This window comes from Schistocerca piceifrons, chromosome 5 (genome assembly GCF_021461385.2).
Source record: "Schistocerca piceifrons isolate TAMUIC-IGC-003096 chromosome 5, iqSchPice1.1, whole genome shotgun sequence".
Classification (NCBI taxonomy): domain Eukaryota; kingdom Metazoa; phylum Arthropoda; class Insecta; order Orthoptera; family Acrididae; genus Schistocerca; species Schistocerca piceifrons.
Genome location: NC_060142.1, coordinates 106,226,249 through 106,249,946, shown reverse-complemented (window position 1 = coordinate 106,249,946; position 23,698 = coordinate 106,226,249). Strand labels below are relative to the sequence as shown.

Here is a 23,698-nt window from a genome sequence, read left to right as displayed (position 1 = left end):
GTCGACAACTCTGTTTGGTTAGTTTGTATTCCTGATGAGTGGGTTAATAAGCTGATTTGGTATACGCTTTTCAGTTATGCACACTTTGGTCCCAGAAAATGCTTTCATAAATTACGAGAAAATTGTTACTTCAGTAATATGGAAAAACGTATTCGATCTGTTCCGGCCAAATGCAAATTATGTCAAAAGGCTAAGCCGCCAACAGTTTCTCACAGAGCACCGTTGTTTCCTATCATTCCAGCGAAATTAAAGGACATGGCTGCAGTCGATTTGTTCGGTCCAGTCGTTCGTTCTACTAATCGTTTTGCGTACATTTTCGTAGCGGTGGAGTTGACATCAAAATATGTGTGTTTTACACCTTTACGCAAAGCAACAGCTCGTTCAGTATCTAACGCTTTCATCAAACATTTTCTTAAAGAAGTTGGTCATGTTGATAAGGTTATATCAGATAATGGATCACAGTTTCGTTCTAAAATTTGGCTTCGTACTCTACAGCGTCGTAAAATTAAACCAATTTTCGTTTCACTTTTTCACCCTCAATCTAACGCTTCAGAGAGATGGATGAAGGAAATCAATAAATTGTGTCGTCTTTATTGTCATCAGAATCACAGAACTTGGGATCAGTATCTTCATATTTTTCAAAACATTCTGAATGAACTCCCTAATGATTCAACTTCTTTACCGCATTTACTGATATTAAAAAATAAAGCACCGACAAATCGCATTTCTGAAATAGTTCCTTTTCCGCCTTCACGGAAACTGCGGCATTCTGAAGTTGTCAACCTGGTTCTACAAAATATTGCTTCTGCGGCTGCTAGAAGAGAGAAATCAGCTAAGCGTCCTGGTCGTTCAAAAATCTTGTCAGTTGGTCAAAAGGTGTTAATTAGGTCTCATCGTTTGTCTCACAAAGGAAAAGGCTTGTGTCGCAAATTTTTTCTGCTTTATAACGGTCCATATAGAATTCGTAAAATTATTCATGATAACACTGTCGAAGTAGAAACTCTTAAATCTCGACGCTCTAAAGGAACACATCATATATCTAACGTAAAAATTTTTGTGGAATGACATACTTTAGAGAAACTAACAGCTAGATGTAAACATGCGGAGAGTACAAGGATACCGCGCTGTGTTTTGGCGGCGGCACATACTCAAAGCAACAGTCAAGTCTGCGCGCCGCACAAGGCAGTCGTTGACCGCAAACAATTGCTTCCTACGTCACGCGCCTACAGCTGATCGAGCGCTCAGTGCGAATGCACTGACAGCCGTAAACAAATACACAGTCTAATTTCTCCGATTAAATTCAATATAAAGCTATAGTGACTTGATGAATTATGTTATTAACATGCAGTATTTTTCAGGATACGGTTGTATAAAATATTTAAGAACTTCAGGTAAATTCTGTGCGTGTCCGACGTTAAGACGACATGTTATCGAGAAATTTTAGGAAGAACGTAATGTCGAAGAAGAAAGTAATAAACTAAAAAAAAAGGTAACTATTAATTGAGTTTATTTTTCAGGTAACATATTTCCACTTAGGTACGTACTTTAGACGTCATTTGCTGCTCGCGATTACGTGATTCATACTTTGTGCTAATTTCATGTTCTATGAATTTACTTGTGAAGCGACGTGCTTGCGTACGTTAACTGATTTTGACAATGATTATTAATGAACTGGGTTGTAACTTGTGTATATTATGCATCGCTTGGCTGCACTGCTTTTTCACTGATGTCATATTTTTTTTATTATGTGCCTGCTGTGCTTATTTATTTAAATTATAATTGTCACCTGATTAGTTGTGCTGATATGTATGTAAGTTATACTTTGTGATTTATCTGCTTGCGCCTTCATGTTTACTTATTAAGACGACATATGAACATTTATTTTCTTATGCTGATATGATGATAATGACCAGTTTGCTGCTATGCGTATGGATTGCATATTTATACATTTCTGTTTGTTGTCACAACTACTCTTTAATTTGGTATATAGCAATGCTGTTGTACAGTGTACGAACATAGAGTTTAGGTTACAGTATGGTGTTAATTATAGATTGTTCGCTTGGCAGAGCCTCGTTGTAAGGATTGTGCTGGAGGTTTTATGGAAGCTGTATAATTTATGCTAATAGGAAGGAAGCTAACGACATGACATACCAAAACTAGGTTTAGACCATTGACAATTATTACACTGCATTTTTCGTGAGCAATTGAAATAGGAAGTGACACTTGACACAAGAAATACTCCACATGTTTGCTTCTGTTTGCCATAATTCTTGAAGTGGTGTACACACTGTGAAATATTATGATCATTCACACTCCGTAATCGTACTTAATTACTGAGAATTATTCGAACTAAGTCTGTTAGAGGTCATGCTGTTGTACAGTGTACGAACATAGAGTTTAGGTTACAGTATGGTGTTAATTATAGATTGTTCGCTTGGCAGAGCCTCGTTGTAAGGATTGTGCTGGAGGTTTTATGGAAGCTGTATAATTTATGCTAATAGGAAGGAAGCTAACGACATGACATACCAAAACTAGGTTTAGACCATTGACAATTATTACACTGCATTTTTCGTGAGCAATTGAAATAGGAAGTGACACTTGACACAAGAAATACTCCACATGTTTGCTTCTGTTTGCCATAATTCTTGAAGTGGTGTACACACTGTGAAATATTATGATCATTCACACTCCGTAATCGTACTTAATTACTGAGAATTATTCGAACTAAGTCTGTTAGAGGTCATGTATGCATTTCTTTGTTTATAATTCATAATGAGTAGAAGATTTGGCTCAGATGGATTACACAGAGGTTGTGTGTTGACAATGTGTCTTCGGATTGTATGGGATGATGAGGTTTGCATTAGGATTTTATCTGTACTTGTTCGAGGAGACTGACTAGAGGAAAGAGTTGTTATGGAAGTGAAGTGATATTGGTAATAAGGTTTATATGTATCGACGTATTGAAGAGGTATTGTTGAGGTATTGAGATTATATGAAGTTGATGATTATTGGAGTTTTTGTGGACAAGAGGTAAGGTAAATGCTATTAATGATAAGGTTTATATGTATCGACGTAAGAGGTATTATTGAAGTATTGAGATTATGTGATGCTGATGATTATTGGAGTTTTGGTGTATAAGAAGTAAAGTAAGTGAGGAGCATATTTTTTTTTTTTTTTGTTGGTCTTATGGAACAAGGAGGATGAAGATAGCAGACTAGAACACTAAAGTAGAAGGAAGATAGTCTATACACACTTTGTTAAATCACTAAGCAGTATATACTTTTTTTTGAAGAGAGGAGGTATTTGCATATCTTGGCTCACTGACAGTTGTTCAACAACAGTACATTTGATCTGGCTTGGCAAACATTGGTCTTGACATGATGACTATGACGTTGACTTAACTATTATTGACTGTTATACATTGCTGCCACTACTACTTGATACACATGATGAACATCAGATTTTGACAGAATTGCATTTACGCAGTTAACACTATTCAATTACACAGTAGTACTTAATGTGGATGAAAGATGAGTGAGTGTGTTTTGTGTGTTTTCCTTTCCTAATCCTACCCACCTATCTCCTAAATATTATTTTATTTGTTTGTAGTGGCTTGCACTGACACTCATAAATATTATAGGTTTACTGATATTTGAGTATTTGTAATAGTTAATATGACAATTATCTGACATCATTTGAGTGTTTGTTATGATTTGTATGTTTAGTGTAAAAGCATTTGTATGTGCATTCAAACTATTGTTCATGCCTGAACTGTGTGATCAGTGATAGTGAATATTATGGACTGTTACTTGTACTTTTTCTACATGATTGGTGCCACTAGGACATGTTTAATTTCTGCTGATGAACAGTGTGATCAGGGATAGTGAATATTATGGACTGTTACTTGTACTTTTTCTACATGATTGGTGCCACTAGGACATCTTTAATTTCTGCTGATGAACAGTGTGATTAGGATAGTGAATATTATGGACTGTTACTTGTACTTTTTCTACATGATTGGTGCCACTAGGACATGTTTAATTTCTGCTGATGAACAGTGTGATCAGGGATAGTAAATATTATGGACTGTTACTTGTACTTTTTCTACATGATTGGTGCCACTAGAAACGTTTAATTTCTGCTGATGAACAGTGTGATCAGGGATAGTGAATATTATGGACTGTTACTTGTACTTTTTCTACATGATTGGTGCCACTAGGACATGTTTAATTTCTGCTGATCAACTGTGTGATCAGTGATAGTGAATATTATGGACTGTTACTTGTACTTTTTCTACATGATTGGTGCCACTAGGACATGTTTAATTTGTGCTTATATACTCTGATGAATAGTGTGATCAGTGATAGTGAATATCATGGACTGCTCTCTGGACCTGCTCATCTGCTAGGTGCAACTGATGGACTACTTGTATAGAAATGAAGTCACTTCTTGCTGTCTGCACCTACTCAACACTGCTGGGTGCCACTGATGAACTGATTCTACTGAACTAATGTGACTTGTTGCTGTGTGTACCTCTTCAACATTGCTGGGTGCCACAGATGGAACTGCTTCTACTGAAATAATGTCACTTGTTGCTGTCTGCACCTACTCAGCATTGCTGGGTGCCACTACATTACTGGGTGCACAGATGAAGCTACTTCTATGGAAATGATGTCACTTGCCGGTGTCTGCACCTACTCAACATTGCTGGGTGCCACTGATGAACTGATTCTACTGAACTAATGTGACTTGTTGCTGTGTGTACCTCTTCAACATTGCTGGTTGCCACTAATGGAACTGCTTCTACAGAAATGAAGTCACTTGTTGCTGTCTGCACGTACTCAACATTGCTGGGTGCCACTAATGGAACTGCTTCTACTGAAATGAAGTCACTTGTTGGTGTCTGCAGCTGCTCAACATTACTGGGTGCAACTGATGGACTGCTTCTACTGAAATGATGTCACTTGTTGGTGTCTGCACCTGCTCAACATTGCTGGGTGCAACTGACGGACTGCTTCTACTGAAATGATGTCACTTGTTGGTGTCTGCACCTGCTCTCAACATTGCTGGGTGCAACTGATGGACTGTTCTGCTGAAATGATGTCACTTGTTGGTGTTTGCACCTGTTGACCATTGCTGGGCTGGAATTATCAACTATTTGTTTTTTTTGAACAATTAAAAGTATTTTATGTGAACATTTGTATGAACTGATTTTTTGTGTATTGTGTGAACTCTTATGTAAAGTCACATGTATGAAAAGAAGTTGTATTGCTTACTGTATTTCATATATTAGGTTATTGAAAGGTCAGTGCAAAGCCAAAATTTTAACTAATTATGTGATATTTAGGTATTAATATTATCTTTTATTTTTGTCTGTATTTTTCTGGACGAATTTGGTGGTATTTTCACCACCAATGCTGGCAAAAATACCATCAAATTCTGGCCTGTGGAGGAGGGGCATATGAAAGGTGGCTACACTGAGCCACTGCGCCAGAGATTGCGCCAAAGAGTATTATTAAGCCGCCTCCACAGTGCTTGTCGAGAACTCGTAGAAGTCAGTGCCTGTCGAGGACTCGGGGTAGTCTGTGCTGAGATGTTGTAGCAGAGAGTGTTTGTTGAGATGTGCTAGTAGGCAGTGCTTGCCGAGATGTGATATTGGACAGTTCTGGTTGAGATGTGATAGTAGAGAGTCGGTGTGAGATATAATGTAAGGATTAGAGTGATTTTCATCAATATAAATGAGGTAACTAACTCCGTTTCTTTTTATTTCAGTGTCCTAAATAATGCGTCATTACAGGTTCAGTCAACAAAGCATCTGGCGTGTGTTCTTGTATTAGAGTTTAATTCTGCTTTCCTTACGCAATTATAGTATTTGTAATTTTCTTTTATCACGTCAGTAAAATTGGTATTTAAAAATTCTTGTCTTGTTGAAGAAGAACCGTGCCAGATGTGCGTTGAGTCATACTTCCACATACAGAACAGTTATACTTGTGCTTTGGTTTCGCAGTTTTCATAGTTGCTGGGGACTTAATTAATTAATTGTGTTAACGAAAATTTTCATTTCATTCTTTGTTGTTGTTCTTTGCAGTCAGATAGCGTAATAATACTAGTCAGGGCCAACCGTTTACGAAACAGCGTAATCGGACATACAGCACTAAAAATATTTTCAATTTTATTTAATTAAGCCCCCATGCAACAGAGGATGACACGCGTAAAGCTGAAATACTAAACACCTTTTTCCAAAGCTGCTTCACAGAGGAAGACCGCACTGCAGTTCCTTCTCTAAATCCTCGCACAAACGAAAAAATGGCTGACATCGAAATAAGTGTCCAAGGAATAGAAAAGCAACTGGAATCACTCAACAGGGGAAAGTCCACTGGACCTGACGGGATACCAATTCGATTCTACACAGAGAACGCGAAAGAACTTGCCCCCCTTCTAACAGCCGTGTACCGCAAGTCTCCAGAGGAACGGAAGATTCCAAATGATTGGAAAAGAGCACAGGTAGTCCCAGTCTTCAAGAAGGGTCGTCGAGCAGATGCGCAAAACTATAGACCTATATCTCTGACGTCGATCTGTTGTAGAATTTTAGAACATGTTTTTTGCTCGAGTATCATGTCATTTCTGGAAACCCAGAATCTACTATGTAGGAATCAACATGGATTCCGGAAACAGCGATCGTGTGAGACCCAACTCGGTTTATTTGTTCATGAGACCCAGAAAATATTAGATACAGGCTCCCAGTTGGTGCTATTTTTCTTGACTTCCGGAAGGCGTTCGATACAGTTCCGCACTGTCGCCTGATAAACAAAGTAAGAGCCTACGGAATATCAGACCAGCTGTGTGGCTGAATTGAAGAGTTTTTAGCAAACAGAACACAGCATGTTGTTATCAATGGAGAGACGTCTACAGACGTTAAAGTAACCTCTGGCGTGCCACAGGGGAGTGTTATGGGACCATTGCTTTTCACAATATATATAAATGACTTAGTAGATAGTGTCGGAAGTTCCATGCGGCTTTTCGCGGATGATGCTGTAGTATACAGATAAGTTACAGCATTAGAAAATTGTAGCGAAATGCAGGAAGATCTGCAGCGGATAGGCACTTGGTGCAGGGAGTGGCAACAGTCCCTTAACATAGACAAATGTAATGTATTGCGAATACATAGAAAGAAGGATCCTTTATTGTATGATTATATGACTGCGGAGCAAACACTGGTAGCAGTTACTTCTGTAAAATATCTGGGAGTATGCGTGCGGAACGATTTGAAGTGGAATGATCATATAAAATTAATTGTTGGTGAGGTGGATACCAGGTTGAGATTCATTGGGAGAGTGCTTAGAAGATGTAGTCCATCAACAAAGGAGGTGGCTTACAAAACACTCGTTCGACCTATACTTGAGTATTGCTCATCAGTGTGGGATCCGTACCAGATCGGGTTGACGGAGGAGATGGAGAAGATCCAAAGAAGAGCGGCGCGTTTCGTCACAGGGTTATTTGGTAACCGTGATAGCGTTACGGAGATGTTTAATAAACTCAAGTGGCAGACTCTGCAAGAGAGGCGCTCTGCATCGCGGTGTAGCTTGCTTTCCAGGTTTCGAGAGGGTGCGTTTCTGGATGAGGTATCGAATATATTGCTTCCCCCTACTTATACCTCCCGAGGAGATCACGAATGTAAAATTAGAGAGATTAGGGCGCGCACGGAGGCTTTCAGACAGTCGTTCTTCCCGCGAACCATACACGATTGGAACAGGAAAGGGAGGTAATGACAGTGGCACGTAAAGTGCCCTCCGCCACACACCGTTGGGTGGCTTGCGGAGTATAAATGTAGATGTAGACGAAAGTAATAGCTAGCCTTTCTGTTTTCTGAACTTTAAGTAGCAGAATAACTACTGAAAAATGAAGTTACCCATCATGGCCTCATGAAAATTCCTTAGTAGATCTTGCTTGACACTCAGCACGGTGTGACACAGAGTCCAATCTCCAATCGTCTTTTTCCTTTTCAGAAACAATGATTGAATCTTGCTTTCTGGAGGAAATACGTTCAAATCCTTAGCACACTATTCTGGTTTAGTTCTTCCGTAGTTTTCTCTAAACTACTGAAGTCGAATTCTGAATTGGTTTCTTTGATACGGACACAGCGGATATACTTCGCCATCGTTCAATAGGAGTTTGTGCGGAGATTAATAACGACGTTGTCGGCGGAATGTTAACCCCCAGTAATTCTCTTCTGCCCATTTTTAAATTAAATTTATTTCTCTCACATTAAACCACCTTCGACATTTTAGGATGCACGTATTCAAGGCTGAATACTGTCGGCAATTGAAACTGGGGCACCACGAAAGCATCCAGCGTGCAACAAATGTCGAACTGTGGTGCTGGGATACACGGATTTTCAGCGCTACTGCATGGAACTTCCGACACTATGAGTAACGCCATCTACATTCTGCTTATAAGGAGAGTTTCCGCGGCGGATTTGTAATGCAGAAATGGCACTTGAATGTTGTTCGTTCGAGAGAAAATCGTGTCATGCCTCGCATAAGAAGCAGAAACGTCTGCCAGGCGTGACTTAATTCTACAGCTTTAGGATGTTTTCCCATGGTAGACTGGTGTCTAATGTTCTGTGTAATTTCTCCTAGTGCTGCTCTAGGTGCGACGAGTGTCATGGGAATATGTAATCGATGAGTTCAAGAGAGCCATTTTCAATGCCCTGCAGGATCTCAGCAGCTCCAGTGACTAGCGCCCGATAGGACAGGTACGGTCAGAGAAATTGCTGTGCCGGATCTCACAGCCACGTCACGTGCCTTGAATCCGGAAGTGGATTTGACTGCAATCAGACCAGCGTCTAGAGTGAGGCAAAGTGCTGCTTATCCGCTCTCCCCCTCAGCTCTCGCAGGCATTCTTTGCAGGTGTCTACTGTAAATTGTGTCTATTTAATATGCACACTTACGCGGCAACATCACTGCCCGTTAAATAATTAAAATTGTGATTTAGTGTCCCAATGTACCACCGTGTCTGGTATTTTCCTGCAAATTCCCTATTTCCACGCGGGTCATTACTCAAACAGTTTACGTCACGTAGAAAATGTAAAGTATGTTTAAAAAAACTTTGTAGTCTTCAGCCACTACGAAGCGATTTAGAGACGCCCCCAACAAGCCTGCAGTGATTTCTAGAAGTGGACAGCACATGGCGCATTGGCTTCTACGCAGCTAATAAGCGAAACTCCCGATCGCACCCACCTCAGATTTGGCAGTAAGAGGGCTCTGCAGACAGCCCGTCAAAAACTGAACACGGATCAAGCGCGAAAACAGGAGAAAGGTATACAGAACGGTGGAAAAAAAGCTGAATAGAAACAGTGAACAGTTTAAGCAAAAGAAGTATAACACTATGCTGAAAAAAACATGACGTCGTGATCACGTAGTCACGATATGGGACTGCAAGGGGGGAGAGTCGTGTTCGGATTCCCGTAGCGCCAATTGTTTTTTCCTCTCTGTATTCAAATTTGTGTCTGTGTCAAGGTGTAACGTCCGTTTGTAACAGCGAGGTGTGAGGTACCTCGTATCTGTTCTACGCAAGTAGCATGTTATAAAGTGGCTTTCGAATGAGAACTGCAATCGTTTGATGACAAGGCGATAAATGAACCGGATCCTCCGCCGGAAAACACTTCTGATAAGTCATACACGGCATAAGTCACAGTACGTGTGCCTTGTGATAGGAATCTCTTATCGACGCTCTTAATTTATACGCGGATGAGTGATGCCCCATCCAATGGACAATCTGAATGCGATCACTTCCAAGTAAATGATGCAAGCATGATTGTTTATCACATACGCTGCAACAAAGGAACGCAATAGTTTCACAATCACACAGTTTTTTTGTGCTCTGCCAGAACATGTTTTTGAAGTTGCGTTCAGTTTTGAGTCTTGCACTCCTTTGTTGTGATGTAGTTCAGACCAGTTTATGTGTTGTTTTCATTCCTGTGAAACGTCTATGTGGTATCTTGCCTACTTTTACACCTCATCACGTTTACTTGTGACGGCAAAGTATTCTTACTACCTGACTCATATTCTTCAAACGGTATATAGTGGTCCGCAGCTCGTGGTCGTGCGGTAGCGTTCTCGCTTCCCGCGCCCGGGTTCCCGGGTTCGATTCCCGGCGGGATCAGGGACTTTCTCTGCCTCGTGATGACTGGGTGTTGTGTGATGTCCTTAGGTTAGTTAGGTTTAAGTAGTTCTAAGTTCTAGGGGACTGATGACCACAGATGTTAAGTCCCATAGTGCTCAGAGCCATTTGAACCATTTTTTGGTATGTAGTGTGACAACTGGCAAGATTACAGAAACAGCACAAACATTTCAATGACTGGACGGACAGTTCATAATGTTTTGAAAAAAAAATAAAAAAATTAAATTACACGAGGGAGGTTTGGACACGGTTCGTCCACTTTGCGGTCTAACACCGTGACCGCTTAACGACGACGCTTTGGCTCTTCCGTGTTTCTCAGTGTTGTACTTGTTAAGGTCGGACCGCTCACTGTTTATACTCGTATTTTGATTTTTTTTATCACAATTCAGTACACATTCATCCTGTTTTCATGCTTGATCTATGTTCTGTTTTTAACGCGCTATCTTACCAGTAAATCTGACGGGTGTTTGATGGGGAGTTTCCTTGTAAGAGTCACGCTCTGCTACTCAAGAAAAAGACTTCCGCCAGCCAAAATGGCCATTACCCCCTTTGGCTCAATCGTACAATGGACGAGTACAGGCAAGTATCTTGGTGCCATCCTCAGTGGGCTGCTCAACAACAAACATCAATGGAATGCAGCCTGTAAGTGTAGATATGTCTCTAGTGTTTATTTTTGAATACATTGTGGGAGTGAACAGTGATCAATGTGTTACAAATATTTACTATCAAAAACAGTCTTGACCATATTTTATTTATTACGGTGACGGGTTTCGACCACTACTGTGGTCATCTTCAGACCAATGAGTAAGAACCTCCTTCTGGAGGTAAATAACTACTTAGTAGGCGTTGAGAAAGATCTGTCACATCCCACTGGACGTCCATCCCTGTTACCTACACGCGGAAGCATAATGACAGGAAGTGGTCCACAGATTTCAGGAATTTCAGCACATGGCACAAATATAGGAGAGTGCGCTAATTCGTAGTCTTGGACAACAGAATCCACGTATCGACCGATACAAGTGGTTCGTGCTGCAACTAGTGAGACAGCAGTGCCATTACAAAATGGTTCAAATGGCTCTGAGCACTATGGGACTTAACTTCTGAGGTCATCAGTCCCCTAGAACTTAGAACTACTTAAACCTAACTAACCTAAGGACATCACACACATCCATGCCCGAGGCAGGACTCGAACCTGCGACCGTAGCGGTCGCGTGGTTCCAGACTGTAGCGCCTAGAACCGCTCGGGCACTCTGGCCGGCTACATTATATAGGATGACGGGACCAGTGTCAAGAAAATGTTGTGCAATGGCGGATTTGCTGGGTTGTTGTAAGCGTGTGTGCCACTTATGCTCAATACGCCGGTCCTCCACAGTACTGATAGTCTAGCCTATGTATAACACGCCACAACTGCAAGGAATACGATAGACACCCGCCTTATGCAAACCAGGATCATTCTCTACGGAACCTAAAAGCACCCTGATCGTAGTTGGTGATCGACAAACATACTTCACATTATATTTCCGCAAAATGCTGTTCGACATGCTCCCTGTGTAAGGCAAAAAGGCCGTAGACTTCCACCTCGGAATAATCATCACACACTCGCTGCTCGGTTGGTCGACAACCAACACACATCTCAGCTCTCTTTCATCATAACCATTTTGACGAAAGACGACATCGAGATGGGCTGACTCAGCCGACAACGTCTCAGGATCCGAGATGACGTGGGCCCTGTATTCACATGTAGCCGGATGGTGACAATTGTCTGCCTGCAGATACAAGTCAGAGTGAGTAGGCTTCCTACAAACGGCATGTCCCACTATACCTTCCGTCTTCCTCCTGACCAAGACATCAAGGAAGAGAAGACAGCCATCCTTTCCCACCTCCATAGTAAAATAAATGTCCGGGGTCGACTGAATTCAGATGTTCTTAAAAACAAAATAACACATGATGGGCAAATCAAGGACATAAAAGAGGATTAGCACAGGCAGAGAGCACTTGTCAAAAGAGATTTACTAGGGTCAAACAATGCCTTAATTGAAGGAGCAAATTTCCGAGAATGTACCTTTGGTACACAGAATTTTATGGAAGCCAATCATAAACTGTGAGAAGAGGGGAAAAGAAGAGAATCGAAGTGATTGAGATCTGATGTTGTAGGAGAATGTTGAAAATTAAGTAGATTGGTTGGGTAAGAAATGACGAGGCTCTCCGCAGGATTGGAGAGGAGAGGCATATCTGAAGAACAGTGAGACGAAAAAAGGGACAGGCTGATATGACACGTGTTTAGAAATCGGGGAATGACTTCCATGATACTTGACGGAGTTGTATAGGGAAAAAATGTAGAAGAGGATACAGATTGGAATAAATTCAAGAAATAAGTGAGGAAGTTGTGTACAAATGCTACTCTGAAATGAAGAGATTGGCACAGGAGAGGAATTTTTAGCGGGCGTATTAACCCATACAGAAGACTGATGACTCACCCCAAAAAATCAGCTAAAACAAGGCATGATTCTCCACTTAAGCTTTTATTTACTAAGGCTGAAGACATCGCAGGCTACTAAACCTTAGACAAAAGTTTCAGACTTACAATAAGCTCAACACGCCGAAATGTCCATACGTATCCGCGCAACGGTACGATTGTGACGTCATGAGAACGCTGCCTGATATCGCGTAGTCGAGTGTGTTACTGAGCTTATGGCAGGGAATAGTTGACCCTGTTCGCTACATTTATTACAAATGCCATCGAAGTGTGGTATGTGTAAATGAAAGAAAATGTTTCAGGTACGTGCAGAGCGTAGTATAATCGAATGCGTGCCCCGTAGTGTCTTCATGTGTTGGTGACTGGCCGATGGACTCTGTCTGGCCTTGAGGTGGATCCGCCATCGTTATCGCATGCGGCGTCTGACGCGTCACGATGCACGCCGCGTCCTCCTAGATTTAAACGCGGCTTCCGGGTGACGGCAGGACAGTCTCCTAAAGGCAACTGCGGTGCAGTTCAGACCCCGGACAGCCGCCACCGCCGGCACAGATACCAGACGCTGCTTGCCCGTTACAGGTCGGTGTGCGTTCGGCTACCAGTACCCTGTGCGGTACATCTAGCATGTCAGTATTTAACACAAGTGCTGCTATTTTTCATTCTATGTTCTCGTTACAAGTAAATTCGTCAAGCCGGCCGCTGTGGCGGAGCCGTTCTAGGCTCTTCAGTCCGGAATCGCGCTGCCGCTGCGGTCGCAGGTTCGAATCCTGCCATGGATGTGTGTGATGTCCTTAGGTTAGTTAGTTTTAAGTAGTTCTAAGTCCAGGGGACTGATGACCTCAGATGTTAAGTCCCATAGTGCTTAGAGCCATTTGAACCACCGTTTTTGAAAGTAGTCGACGTCAAGGCGGAAGCGATTACGGGTGAAGACAGTACGACCCTAACTGATAATGTCTACTTTGGTGAAGGTCAGAGCAAAAGTAAGTGTGTACCGAGTACCAAATGCTCTCTCTCATCATGACGCTCAGATAGTTAGGATAAATAAGACAATGCCTCACAGTTTTTATACGTGTCAGTGGAAACCAGTTCGAATAACTGATAAGCCTGGACAAACGCATTTAAGAATAGTTTACAAGAGATGTTCTACGATAAAATCTATAATGAGCCAAATGCTAACATAAAATTTAATTCAATCCATAGTAAACTCATGTCATTATTTGAAAACGCTTTCCATATAAATTAATCAGAAAGGATATGAAACAACCACGTAAAAACACCTTGGATCACTACAGGGATTATACTTCGAGGTGCCAAAAGTCGTGTGGTGGCTCCTAATATCGTGTCGGACCGCCTTTTGATCGATTTTGTGCAGAAATACGAGGTGGAATTGACTCAACAAGTTGTTGGAAATCTGATAGAAAAATACAGAGCCATACGGCTTCTATAGCCGTCTATTAATTGCGGAAGTGCAGGATTTTCTGCACCAGCTGACCTCGCGATTGCGTCCCATAAGCGTTCGATGGGATTCATGTCTAGCGCTCAGGGTGGCCAAATCATTCGCTCAAATTGTCCAAGAATGTTCTTCAAACAAAACTCGAACAACTGTGGACTGGAGACACGGGCGTAGTCATCCACAAAAATTCCATCGTTGTTTGGAAACACAAAGTCCATGAATGGCTGAAAATGGTATCCAAGTAGACTAACATAACCATTTCCAATCAATGATCGGTACAGTTGGACCAGAGGACGTAATTCATTCCATGTAAACATCGCCCACACACATACAGAGCTACCACAAGCTTGCGCAGTGCGTTGTTGATAACTTGTGTCCATGGCTTCGTGGGATCTGCACCACACTCGATCCTTATCATCAGCTCTTACCAACTGAAATCTGGACGCATCTCCCCAAGTCACTGTTTTCCAGTAGTCTAGGGTTCCACTGATTTGGTCACGAACCAAGGAGAGGCGCTGCAGGCGCTGTCGTACTGTAAGCAAAAGTACTCGCGTCCGTGGTCTGCTGTCATAGCCCATTAACGCCAAATTTCGCCGCACTGTCGTAACGGATACGTACCTCGTATGTCCCACATTTATTTCTGCGGTCATTTCTGTGCTTGTCTGTTGGCACTGACAACTCTACACAAACGCCGCTGCTCTTGGTAGCTAAGTAAAGGCCATAGACCACTGCCTCGTACGTGGTGAGAGGCAATGCCCGAAATTTGGTATACTCGACACACTGATTTGCAAGATTCTTGAGTTCCATGTTGTCCCTATGCAAATAAATTTGTGGATGACAACGTTTGACGCCTAATGGAGAAGTTTCCGGGTGTGTAAACTTACCCAAATAGCCTTGTGGATTGACCTTTCTCCCTATACCATGTCCGCAACCTATGGATGACACACTGAGAGGCATTGGCACCTATAGCAACATTACAGAAATTTCATCCATTTTGCTTCAAACAGACCACCTTTGTAACATGTACTTAATTCAGATGCCGCAGTCTATGCGCCCGGTTAAATACAACGTCCACAAGTGACATCTACCATCTGTGTACCTCATTAGAAAACACTGGTGCACCAGTACTCACTTCCTTCTGAGGAGTCACTTAACACTGTAGTGCGTAACACAGCGAATACATGGCGAATGATTTTAATTGTTGTCTACAGTGAAAGCGAAGATCTCACACCATGAAGTAAGACCACAAGTAACCCCTACGTCAAGATAGATTTAACATATCGCAAGTTTGTAGACGTTTTTCTCTTATTATTTTGAAGAGTATATAATACGTATCTATTCACAATTGATATACTTTAAAAGTAGACGTATAAAATATGCCTGAATTCGAATGCACTGTTGCGTCATAATTTCGAAGCAATCGGTGCAGAACTTTAAGAACTTTAATGTCTTGAACTAACCACATTTAAATTTTTATATAAATTTCCGCTGTAGTTATTACATACGGGGTGTAACAGGTATGAGTGCAGACATTTCTATTGGTGACTGAGGATGTGTAGCAAACAACATTACATCAGTATTTACATCATTTGCAGACTAAAAATTATAGCTATTACAAGTTGTATGTTTTTAGGTAGGCTAGTATCTCCGAGTACGTGTGGCATCAATAAGCCACTAATGCATATTTTCCTCTGGGGAGCAGGTCAGATGTTACAATGTTGACGTGTTGACGCAAAACGGTTGGTCTATACTGACAGGAGCAGTCCACTTGGTGGTGCAGTTACGCGGTGCAGAAAGCGTCAGATCGTAAATTTTGTAATGTGCTTGTGGGACGAATGTTTGAAGCAGAGAAACATAAACAACATATTGTGTGCGTATGTATCAGTGTTCAACATGTAAAAATGTCTTTACTTATACCCATTAGAGCAGGTGTATTTATTTATGGTAGGCATCGTCTATAATATAGTATGCAAATACCATTTTGCGCTAACTATCGTTTTACTGTAAGGGAACGGTCGAGGCATGATTAGTGTAATCAAAGGAACAGAGGTAGTCATTTTGATAGAAGTCTTGATAAGGGAGCACTTTTGTCAGGGTCGGTTCATGTCAGAACAGCCAAGCAATTGACTGCTGTATAATATAGTATGCAAATACCATTTTGCGCTAACTATCGTTTTACTGTAAGGGAACGGTCGAGGCATGATTAGTGTAATCAAAGGAACAGAGGTAGTCATTTTGATAGAAGTCTTGATAAGGGAGCACTTTTGTCAGGGTCGGTTCATGTCAGAACAGCCAAGCAATTGACTGCTGTTTATTTTCCGGCTCGTACTAACACATACATAGATTCAGGTGATTCAGCCTTATGGTGAGCTTATCACCAGGTATAAAGCTTGTCTAAAATTGTCTACAAACAGAGCTGAAACGAGGATTAAATCTTTTTGAGCTTTGATGGGGTGACAGTACGGGCATACTCTGGGCGCGGGTTGCAGCCAAGCAATGTAGCGTTTTGTCAGACCGACATCTTGCTCAATAGCGACCCAGCTCTGTGGGAGATGAAGAGGCTTCGGGAAGTTTCCAAAGGGCTAATGTATGAGATAGTACTTGTCTTCCACGTTAAAAGGCCTCCTTCGACCGCATACAGGGGTTAATTTTTGCCGTAACATACCTCCCAAGGAATTGTTTTTTGAAATCACTGGAACAAGTTGGCTCTGGTAATTTGAAAATAGAACACTTGTATTAAACCACAGTGTAACTATAATTTACCGCTGTACCTGAACGTGATAAAGGCTCAAATGGCTCTGAGAACTATGGGACTCAACTTCTGAGGTCATCAGTCCCCTAGAACTTAGAACTACTTAAACCTAACAAACCTAAGGACATCACACACATCCATGCCCGAGGCAGGATTCGAACCTGCGACCGTATCGGTCTCGCGGTTCCAGACTGCAGCGCCTAGAACCGCTCGGCCACGAAAGTGACAAAGGAAGATGAACGTCGGTGTGATGAGAAGAGGCATGATAGTGTCCGACCGTGTGTGTGTGTGTGTGTGTGTGTGTGTGGGTGTGTGTGGGTTTCTGCACCCAACTTAAGTTGAGCTTCGTTCCAAAGTTGTGATTGGTCCAAATCGGTAGCCTTCTTGTCAACAGTGTTTTTTTTTACGATTGCCAGCAACATCAGCGATCTAGTAGCATGGCGACGTCTCGTGTCAAGTGTATCAGTGAGCTGCGGTTGTTTTCTCATAATGCCGTGGTGTACGGTAAGGTGTCGAAGTTTAGTGACTGTAGGAAGATACAAGACGATTTAGACAAAACTTTCAGTTGGTGGGATGAATGGCAGCTGGCCCTAAATGTGGAAACATGTAAGTTGGTGCGGATGAATAGGAAGGTCACACCTGTAATGTCCAGATACAGTACTACTAGTATCCTGCTTGAAACAGACATATACACTCCTGGAAATGGAAAAAAGAACACATTTACACCGGTGTGTCAGACCCACCATACTTGCTCCGGACACTGCGAGAGGGCTGTACAAGCAATGATCACACGCACGGCACAGCGGACACACCAGGAACCGCGGTGTTGGCCGTCGAATGGCGCTAGCTGCGCAGCATTTGTGCACCGCCGCCGTCAGTGTCAGCCAGTTTGCCGTGGCATACGGAGCTCCATCGCAGTCTTTAACACTGGTAGCATGCCGCGACAGCGTGGACGTGAACCGTATGTGCAGTTGACGGACTTAGAGCGAGGGCGTATAGTGGGCATGCGGGAGGCCGGGTGGACGTACCGCCGAATTGCTCAACACGTGGGGCGTGAGGTCTCCACAGTACATCGATGTTGTCGCCAGTGGTCGGCGGAAGGTGCACGTGCCCGTCGACCTGGGACCGGACCGCAGCGACGCACGGATGCACGCCAAGACCGTAGGATCCTACGCAGTGCCGTAGGGGACCGCACCGCCACTTCCCAGCAAATTAGGGACACTGTTGCTCCTGGGGTATCGGCGAGGACCATTCGCAACCGTCTCCATGAAGCTGGGCTACGGTCCCGCACACCGTTAGGCCGTCTTCCGCTCACGCCCCAACATCGTGCAGCCCGCCACCAGTGGTGTCGCGACAGGCGTGAATGGAGGGACGAATGGAGACGTGTCGTCTTCAGCGATGAGAGTCGCTTCTGCCTTGGTGCCAATGATGGTCGTATGCGTGTTTGGCGCCGTGCAGGTGAGCGCCACAATCAGGACTGCATACGACCGAGGCACACAGGGCCAACACCCGGCATCATGGTGTGGGGAGCGATCTCCTACACTGGCCGTACACCACTGGTGATCGTCGAGGGGACACTGAATAGTACTCGGTCCATCCAAACCGTCATCGAACCCATCGTTCTACCATTCCTAGACCGGCAAGGGAACTTGCTGTTCCAACAGGACAATGCACGTCCGCATGTATCCCGTGCCACCCAACGTGCTCTAGAAGGTGTAAGTCAACTACCCTGGCCAGCAAGATCTCCGGATCTGTCCCCCATTGAGCATGTTTGGGACTGGATGAAGCGTCGTCTCACGCGGTCTGCACGTCCAGCACGAACGCTGGTCCAACTGAGGCGCCAGGTGGAAATGGCATGGCAAGCCGTTCCACAGGACTACATCCAGCATCTCTACGATCGTCTCCATGGGAGAATAGCAGCCTGCATTGCTGCGAAAGGTGGATGTACACTGTACTAGTGCCGACATTGTGCATGCTCTGTTGCCTGTGTCTATGTGCCTGTGGTTCTGTCAGTGTGATCATGTGATGTATCTGACCCCAGGAATGTGTCAATAAAGTTTCCCCTTCCTGGGACAATGAATTAACGGTGTTCTTATTTCAATTTCCAGGAGTGTATTTTAAATATCTGGGCATAACGTTGCAAAGCGATGTGAAAAGAAACGAGCATATGAGAACTTTGGTAGGGAGGGCGAACGGTCAACTTCGTTTTATTGGGAGAACTGTGGAAAATTTTGATCCATCTGTAAAGGAGACTGCATACAGGATAGTGGTGCGACCTGTCCTTGAGGATTGCTGGAGTGTTTGGGAGCCGCACCAGGTCGGATTGAAGTAAAACATCGAAGAGGTTCGCTAGATTTGTCACCGGTAGGTTCGAACAACATGTAAGAGTTGCTCCAGGAACTCAAATGGGTATCCCTGGAGGGAAAGTGCAGTTCTTTTTGAGAAACACTATTGAGGAAATTTAGAGAAGCGGCATTTGAAGCTGATTGCCGAACGATTCTACTGACGCCAACATAGATTGCGCGTAAGAATCACTAAGATAAGATGCGAGAAATTAGGGGTGATACAGAAACATATAGATGGTCGGTTATCCCTCGCTCTATTTTCGAGTGGAACAGGATAGCAAATAACTAGTAGTGATACAGGGTACCCTCCGCCACGCACCGTGCTGTGGCTTGCCGAGTGGCTGCGCAGATATAGATATGTAGATGTAAATGTAGATGTAATAAATAACTTAACGAGTGTTTGAGCATGAGCATCTGCATAATTTGCTTTGACGAAATCTTGTTTATATTAAATCTTGTCGTTTTGATGGTTTGATTAAGTGACTTTTAGAACATTTCTTAGTAAAAATAATTTCGACATTCGACACTTGTGATTTTTAAGACCTGCATGTGGCAGAGGCTGGCGGGGTCGGGAAGGCGTCGGGTACGCAAAGGTGCGAGGCGGTTGGGTGGAGGCAGGGAAGGAAGGACGTGCGGTGTTGGGTGGTGGAAGGGGTGCGTTCTTGCACCTAAAATTTTATTGGTTAAAAACAGTCTTGTTTGCAATTTTAGTTTTTTTTATTTTTCAACGACGCGTTTCGCCTTATTTAGGCATCTTCAGGTTATCTAAATAGGAGACAGAGAAGAAATACATCTATTTAACGATCGCGTTGTGATAACCTATAAGCATGTATAAACAGATCACCTAGTGAAAATATAAACAGATCACCTATTGAAAGAGCAAATATCTTAATTTGGTATTTCTTAAGAATCCTTTAGTCAGTGTAGCCAAAGGGCATCGTCGGATATATCAGGCCAACATTGCCGTCGTTAAACTGCGTCATTCGGAGCTAGAGCATCTAGCAAGAAAACTTTTTTTTATAAAATACAAGTAAAATTATTAGGCTTAAAAAATACACACCAACGTGGAAGACGGACGTTATGCGGGTAAACTCCCCCCCCCCTTTTTTTTATAGCTACATTGAAATGTGTAACCTCATCATTTAAAGCGACAAACTCGCAAGTATCCTATAAGAGTAAAAAAAAAAAAAATAGAAAACCTAATGGATTTTCTAAGACCAGAGAGGAACAGAGCTCATATTTAGGCAGTAGACGGGACTACGAGAGCTCCAGGATTACATTAATAGCACCGATTTCATAACTTCTAAAAAGGCCTGATTGGCGCCAATTATTTGGCCGTTATGGAGAGACAAATATTTGTCTTCCATATGCCTAACTATTTCAATTTCTTCCAAAACGTTTAACTTCTTACCCTTTTGCGCAAAATGCAAAATCTTAAGATCGTGTACTTTCGGAGGACTGTGGCTTTAAAGTGTTGGGCAAAGGCAGAGCTCTGTTTTACCTGTCCCCACCTATTAAGAAGATGTTCTTGCAATCTAATTTTGAAGGTTCTGCCTGTTTGTCCAATATATCCCGCATTACAATCGCGACACTCCTGCAGATATACCCCCGATGCCAAAAGGTTGTTCTTTTTAAGTGATTCATTATGTATGTACATAAACTGGAGATTGGTAGCCGCGGAAAATACTATACGAGAGCCCACTCCCCGGAAAAGTTTTGCCAGTTCATAACTAAAATTGCCCATAAATGGCAAAGAAAAGTAATTGTGCTCCCCGACAGAAGGTGGATTGGGTGAATTCCGAAGGGGCATCGTTGTTTTGTCTTGGTATGTCAACGAGCGGAACACATATGGACTGAAAGACCTAAAATTTTATAAATTAAGCACTGACCGTACATATACACCCCCTAGCCGGCGGACTGGGTTACCGGCAAGGCACTACTGGAGTACGGACTGACACCTGCCGGGTGTGTGGGCTTGTCTCATGACGCCGCCCGCCACACTGCTGACTCAGACAGGCTGCGTGTCAGAGACAGCTGTCTGACAGTCCCAGCCACCAGACCGCTTGTGTCCTTCGTCGTCTCCACGAGACTCCCCTCCGAGGATCCTGCCGTAGCGTCACGATTCAAAGCGAGGACCTCGCGGCGCTGAGCCGCTGGGGTCCGACGGCATGGGACGCAGCGCCACAGCCGTCGGTCCTGGGTTCGTCGCCCCGAAGTGACTGCCGCTCCCTCTGGGCCGGTCACCCGCCTGCTCCGCCACGGCCACCTCACTCCAAACGATGTCAGGTAATGCTGACTCAGAAACAGCCGGCCGTCCGGAATGTGGTGACGGCCAAAGCCCCTCGCTACGGGTCTGCCTCTTCGAGAAGTGCTTATAGTGGACTGCTCAGACCGGCGTTCCTAGGTGTCACGTTCAACGTCCGTCGCCTCTGGGCCACTGCGATACGTCTCCTTAGGGTTAAAAATAAAGGCCTTTCACAACATTTGGCTACCTTCTGCACCTTCACCCATCTCCAGCAGAGCATCACTCATGCACTCCATTCTCACCCACACCATTATAAGTTTCCACGTCGTGCGTAGCTTGCTATAAGTCCAATGGACGTTGACGCCGTTCCCCGCTTTGTACTTTTTTTCCAGGCTCCAGATGGCGCTGCTCCTGGACTCGTGGATCGCCGAGTTGGTCGTCGTCTTGTCGGCGGCCGTGCTCGCCCTCTACCTCTGGTTCTCCAATAGCTACAGGTACTGGAAGAAGAAGGGGGTGCCGTATGCAGAACCTACAGTTCCGTTTGGAAACTTCTGGAGAAACTTTTTCGGCCACGAATGTATTGCTCAGACCATGCAGAACATATACAATCAGCTGCCAAGTAAGAAATTAAAATTTTTGTCAGTGATAAACAGACTATAATTATATTCATTATTTGTTAAGAGAATCTGGGACATAATATGTGATGATGTAGACGTGCTCTGTGCGTTTCCAACGTTCCACTTCCTGTCCGCAACTGCGTGTTCGTTCTGCTGCTGCTGTGGACACCACAGACTGGTGTCTGAGGCGGTCGGTAGCCTCAGACGGACTGGTCTCTCTTCAGTGTGCTGCTGTGGAGGCCGAGGCGGCTGGCTCAAGGGCGAATGGTTCAGTTGTCTGGTCATCACCAGAAACTGTTGCGGAAACCCTTCTGGAAGACATGGCAGGTAGCAGCACCTCGCAGCGAGTGCAGTTAGCGTGTAGGAAGAAACGCGTGAATTTTGTTGCTGACCCTGCCTGGCTGGAAGGGCTCATTGTTACATAATTTCGTGGAGCTACCTGGAACTCGCCAAGTCGACTGCAAATGCTTATGGCATGCAGGTGGTGAATACTGAACCCTCACGGACGGATTTCGGAAGTCGGCAGTCAGTCGCTAATGAAGCTGTTGGCCTCTGCAAAAGGTTGTGGAAGAGTTGGCAAGTTGCTGTGTATGGGCACCGCCTTCTTCATTCTGCTCTTTCCAAGGCGACTACGGCGGCTTAGCCAACGCATACACAGTAGGCAGAAAGAGGCGGCTTAGCAAGATGTGGAGCCATCAGCGAGCTGTATGGGGTCTCACCGACGTGTGTAACACTTCACAGTAAGTTCCGTTGTTCCGTTCTTTCCGGTGGTTACCTGAAGCGTAGTGTTTCTGTGTGCCACCCTAACTTTTTTGACTTTGGACGGTTATGAAATTTTGTTTATACAGCAGAGAGCGGCACGAGAAGCTGGTAACCATTTTCAAATGGAACAATGACGGTTTGTGGTGCCCATTGTCCAGTCCAGCGGACGGAATTGATCATCGCACTGATTAGCGGTATGGTGTAGGAGAGGTGGCTGTCTTAACCTGATGAAGCTGGCTCCCCTTTCTGTAGCACGCGATTGGGATGTGGGCAATGCGGAATATGCGGTTGTCAGCGCCGAACAATTAAAAAATTCCGGAAAATTTGTAATTTCGCGCCAGTGGTGTATTGGAGAGAAATGCGGTTGGCATACCTGCACACGCCTGTCTTTAATCTGGAACTATCGTAAGTTTCATTGTTGTATCTCTGTTAATTATTGTTGAGTACTGTATTGAGTAGAACGTTGTGTCGCATAGTTTGGGAACTTCGACATGTCAGAGATAGAGGAGCACCGCGTCTGCATTAAATGTTGCGTGCAACTCGGAAAACCTTTACAGAGACTCGCCAAATGATGCAGGAAGCCTACAGTGATGAGTCCTTATGCCGTACCCGGTGTTAGAGATGGTTCATAAGGGGGGTCGAAGTTAAAAATGACCCTCGTTCAGGACGCCCTTCGATGTCTACTGACGACGCTCAAGTCAGGAACTTCACGAAATCGTGCGTTCCAGTGGAAGACTGACTGTTCGAGAGACCGCAGAAGAATGGAACATTTCAGTTAGATCATGCCATGAAATCCTGACACAACATTTTCGAATGCATCGTACTGCAGCTAGATTCGTCCCACGACTGACTCAAGACCAGAACGACTT

At 43.7% G+C, this 23,698-nt stretch overlaps 1 protein-coding gene across 1 annotated transcript in view; it reads left to right on the top strand.

The window, feature by feature from the left end:
- Window positions 1-13,163: 13,163 nt before the first annotated feature.
- LOC124798571 (cytochrome P450 6k1-like) overlaps window positions 13,164-23,698 on the top strand; it is a 63,929-nt gene continuing 53,394 nt past the window's right edge. Inside the window, exons 1-2 of the mRNA XM_047262032.1 lie at window positions 13,164-13,234; window positions 21,843-22,069. Coding sequence (XP_047117988.1) covers window positions 21,850-22,069 — 220 coding nt within the window. The 5' untranslated portion in view covers window positions 13,164-13,234; window positions 21,843-21,849. The remainder of the gene's footprint in view (window positions 13,235-21,842; window positions 22,070-23,698) is intronic.